Source organism: Mandrillus leucophaeus, unplaced genomic scaffold (assembly GCF_000951045.1).
Source record: "Mandrillus leucophaeus isolate KB7577 unplaced genomic scaffold, Mleu.le_1.0 Scaffold283, whole genome shotgun sequence".
NCBI lineage: Eukaryota > Metazoa > Chordata > Mammalia > Primates > Cercopithecidae > Mandrillus > Mandrillus leucophaeus.
The window spans coordinates 432,013-436,704 of NW_012102954.1; the positions used below are offsets into that span (position 1 = coordinate 432,013).

Genomic DNA, 4,692 nt, shown 5'->3' on the forward strand with positions numbered 1-4,692 from the left:
TTTTTGAGACAGGGTCTTATTCTGTTGCCCAGGCTGGAGTGCAGTGGTGTGATCATAGCTCACTGCAGCTTCTACCTCCCAGGCTCAAGTGATCCTCCCACCTCAGCCTCCCAAGTAGCTAGGGCTACAGGTGTGCACCACCACACCTAGCTAATTTTTGTATTTTTTGAAGAGACAGGGTTTCAACATGTTCCCCAGGCTGGTCTTGAACTCCTAGGTTCAAGCAATCCTCTTGCCTTGGCCTCCCAAAGTGCTGGGATCACAGGCGTGAGCCACTGCACTCAGCCTCCATTTCTATTAATTAAAACCACATCTTGAGTCAGTGATCCTCTGTTTGCCCCATCTAATTCACTTACTCCCTTGACCATCCTGCTGTGTGCCCTGGGAGGCGACCTGTGGACTACAGTGACACTTGGCTGCCCTCTGCCTTTCTGGTGGGTTCAGCCAACGGGAAACCCAGAAGGACATCCTAAAGTGAGGTCAGGGTACTTTTTCAGTTCTGTGGGTTGCCTCCGGCTGCTCAAAACCCTCTCTTGAGAGGATACTGTTTCTTTCAGGGCAGCCTTCTTCACACAGCTCTCTCCTTAAGGATTCAGGTAACTGCTCCCTCTTCTCCTCCCTGGGGCTGTTGCCAGGCAGATTATTACACCATGCCTTGTCATTTCCCTACAGTGCCCCACCCACACCTTTATACTTAGTCTTCATTAAATCCTTGAACTATCACAGTTTCAGTGCCATCAGTTTCTCGTTGTGAACTAATACACACTTCCTCTTTAGAATTAAAAATCACTTCTTTCAAGAAACTTTCACTTATACATCTTATAAGATGTGATCTTTTCCTCCTCTGAACATAAAATATCACTTTGTCTATAGCCATTAATTGAATTCTGCATTTTAGTTAGGGGTTTGTCTAATCCCCCTTTTTTAGTATAAAGTCTATAATGACAGAGGGACCAGCTTATTCATCTTGCCCCCCAACCCCACCACAATACCTAACAGTATCTTACGTAGTCTTAGATATTGATACATTGATACATTGATACATTACTTGCAAAGACAATGTATACTTGATCCTAGATCCTTGATACATTACTTGCTAAGTAAATGAACATTTTTTTACATATCTCCCAAGAGTTATTTTTATTAACCTATACAGAGTCCTTATCACTTCAGGAAGGAAATTGGCTATTACAAAGAGTAGACATATTCTACAGGGGATGGAGTAAATCATGTTGATTTCTACTTAACTACATCCTCAATAGATAGTCCTGAGAAAAATTAGTTGAAAATGACTTGATTGAATTTCAGATGGTGAATTCCATATAACATTTCCAAACGTTCTAAATTCTATGTCCACCTCTTTCAAAGTTCAACTTCTCCAATAGGAGTTTTCTATTTAACCTCACCTTGCTATGATAGATGCTTTATGCCACAATCAATCCAAATATCATATAGTATGTTATTTTCATTGCTCTTCTATTTTATAATTATTTACCAATTCTTTTTGTCAACTTGTTTGTCTTAACAGGGAACATGTTTTCTAATTCTTTTGTATCTCACCATACTCTGGTATTTTACAACTGGTAAGTGCTTCCTTAATAGATCACCAGAATTCTGAGAAGTTTAGAAAATTCACCATTCCTTTATTTACTAAATTATGGTTTCAAAGTATGGAGTTATCTTCTTCATAAGAAGAAATTAAAGCCAATCTTGATATTATGATAGCACTTCAGGAGACTTAAGAAATAGCTATTGCTGAATTATTCAAAACAACGAATAATTGACAAAGTCGTTAGTGATATTTCTAAAAACCCACATATTCTGAGAGGAATGTTTGCATTGACTCACCATCAGTTTTTAGAAAGCACGCATGGCTCTCCTTCTGTTGATATCTCTCTTGATTTGGCAAAGAGAACAGTGAGGACAGCAAAGGGTTACCATATAGTCATCACAAATAGATCCCTGTTTGAAAACAAAAAAGAAATAAAAATATAAAATTCACCTATTTGGAATTAAGACTTGCCACATCTTGAAGAGAAGCAGAAGGCACTGCTCTTTAGGATTCAGAGTTTGGACGGATACATTTAGGAAATGTTACCTCGCTTTTTCATATAAATGTTGTCTCATTTTATGACAGAAAATATTTTTCTATACTTTACATTTCTGAAAATGTAAGAAGATGTCCAACCAAACTATCAAGTATGAGAGTTAAATATCTTTAGGAAGTGGAATTTCAAAACTCTTTTCTCCTGGACCTCCCGTCTGTCACAGGAAGTTAGTAGAGGATGTGCTCCACCAAAATGTGGGTGTAAACCAAGGAAGAGGAAGATACGGGATATAAGAAGCAGGAGTCTAACATAGGAGAGAAGCTAATGGAATCTCCAGGGTCATGGTGAAGGGCGATCCCAGGATGAGAGCTAAGCACTAGGAATAATGGGCAACTAGTTCAAAAGGTAGTAGGACTGGAAGTGATTTCATCATGAAGATGAAAATGATAAAACATCTACGTGTTGAAGGTGTTGGGAAGAGATTTAGAAAACTGGCAAACAATTTGGGGTTAAAGGACTCATAAGTAAATGGAGGAAAAATACTAACAAAAAACTCAATAATTACTAATACCAGGAAAAACAAAATTGAGCAGGAAAAGCAATCATATTTACTACATGACTCAGCTCTGAAGTTGAATAAAACAAATATAAGTATCCTAACGTAAACACTGAATATGGAATTAACCATATAACTATATTGGAAAGAATGGGATGGGGGAGAGGGCACATGTGTGTGGTGGGGGGAGGAGGAGAAAACAGAACTAAATTCACATCTTCCCTAGTAGGAGGTTAACAGATAATGCCTCTAACTAAAAGTCAAGAAGTAGCAATACAAGTGTGTGATTTGGAGATATGGAGAAAAATTCCCAAGACATCAGCTCTAGGGAAGAAGTAAGGAAGAAACTTTTGGGGACTACTTTGTAAAATTAGATGATTTTAAAAACACTTTGTTTCAGGGTTTTGATAAATAAAGATATTAAAGCTGCATTAGGAAACAGTGGCATTTACATTCCTGGCATTTAATCGACTTGAAACTGAACACAGTCATGGGCAGGGCACGAGATGAACCCTAATCTCCATCAAGTGCAGGGTCTACAAACCATATCAAGCACTGATCTTAGAAGCAGTTTAGGGAGGGTCAGAACCTTGTAGCCTCCAGCTCCATGACTTCTAAACTATAATTTCTAATCTTGTGGCTAATGTTAGTCCTACAAAGGCAATCTAGTCCCCAGGCAAAAAGGAGGTCTGCTTTGGGAAAGGGCTATTACCATGTTTGTTTAAACTATAAACTAAGTTTCTCCCAAAGTTAGTTCAGCCTACACCCAGGAATGAACAAGGACAGCTTGGAGATTAGAAGCGAGATGGAGTCAGTTAAGTTAGATCTCTTTCATTGTCTCGGTCATAATTTTGCAAAGGCAGTTTCACCACCTCAGTCTCCTGAAAAAGAGTTTCAGGCTAGGACTACAGGCGTGCTCAACTGCACCTAGCTGAAACTATTTCATATTGTCACTGAAAAATATTTACCATTTTGTGAATTACAAAAAAAAAAAAAAATGCTTACTGACAGCACTTGTGAACAAAATTTAAAAATAATAAAAATTAAAACAATTTTAAATGCATGCTATAGATAATTTTAATGACAAATTGAAACACAGAACAATATTAAGTGAAAATAACAATCTAATCCCTTTCTACCCAATGTCATTACGAGAGATAAACTATTAATAATCTGCTGTGTATCCTCTTTCCTTAGCTTTTGTTCTATGCCTATGACTCATATAAATATAGATTAGACGAAGATACAGCTATGAACGTAGACATATAGAGTTTGGCATTTCAGGAGTTCTTTCGTTTTTTAAAAATGAGGTCATGCTATCCCGTAACTTATTTTTCCTACTTGATATATGATAGACAATACTGTAAGACATTTCTATGTCTTGTTTTATGTCCTTGAGAGCTAAATCTTGTGACCATATGGGGATACTTTCTTTTGGTTTCCACCATCCAGAGGACAGGAATTTGGGGGTTCATGTCATAGTCCAAAAAATTTTTCTTGAGCAGATAAAAGCCTTGTGAGCTTGAAATTGGCTTCTCTAGGCTCCTTCTGGAAAAAGCAGTAGAAACTGCTCAGTGCTATATAGCTCAGCAGCTAAGGTGTTATCTTTTTGGCAGTGGCGGCCTGGGTTCAATTGTTGGCTTCTGGAATGATTCCTTTCTGGTTTGTTATTTGTGTAACTTTGCCATTTATTGAGGTGTTTTTCCACCAATGGATAGCTTCTGATTTCCCCTCTTGAATTTTCCTTTCTCTGAACTACCTCGTGGAGATTGTAAATCTTGTAAAAAAGAAACTGCTTGCCATGTCCTTGAAGAACCGAGGAGGTTACCTTTGGTAAAGTTCAGAAACCAGAAATATTGGCCGCTTGGCATGGCTAAAGTCGGGTAATAAGATATCTGAAAGGATTTATTTTTTAGAGAGTACTTTGTTAAAAGTCAGCTTAATTAAAAGTGGATAAACAAGCTATAGGTATATTTAAAAGGCCTTTATGTTTTTCTCTTCTTGGAACTTGTTTTTCTGAAAAAAGATTTTTTTCTTCTCAGTTGACTGAATTATTTTTCTCCTTTTGTTTTTTTTTTTTTTTTTTTT

The 4,692-nt window shown here is 37.4% G+C and overlaps 1 protein-coding gene across 2 annotated transcripts in view; it reads right to left on the reverse strand.

Annotated features, from left to right (window-relative positions):
* Positions 1-4,692, reverse strand: part of PLAC8 (placenta-specific 8) — a 25,966-nt gene that overhangs the window by 2,785 nt on the left and 18,489 nt on the right. For both annotated transcript variants that reach the window (XM_011985429.1, XM_011985431.1), the window contains exon 4: positions 1,849-1,962. In XM_011985429.1, coding sequence (XP_011840819.1) covers positions 1,858-1,962 — 105 coding nt within the window. In that variant the 3' untranslated portion in view covers positions 1,849-1,857. The remainder of the gene's footprint in view (positions 1-1,848; positions 1,963-4,692) is intronic.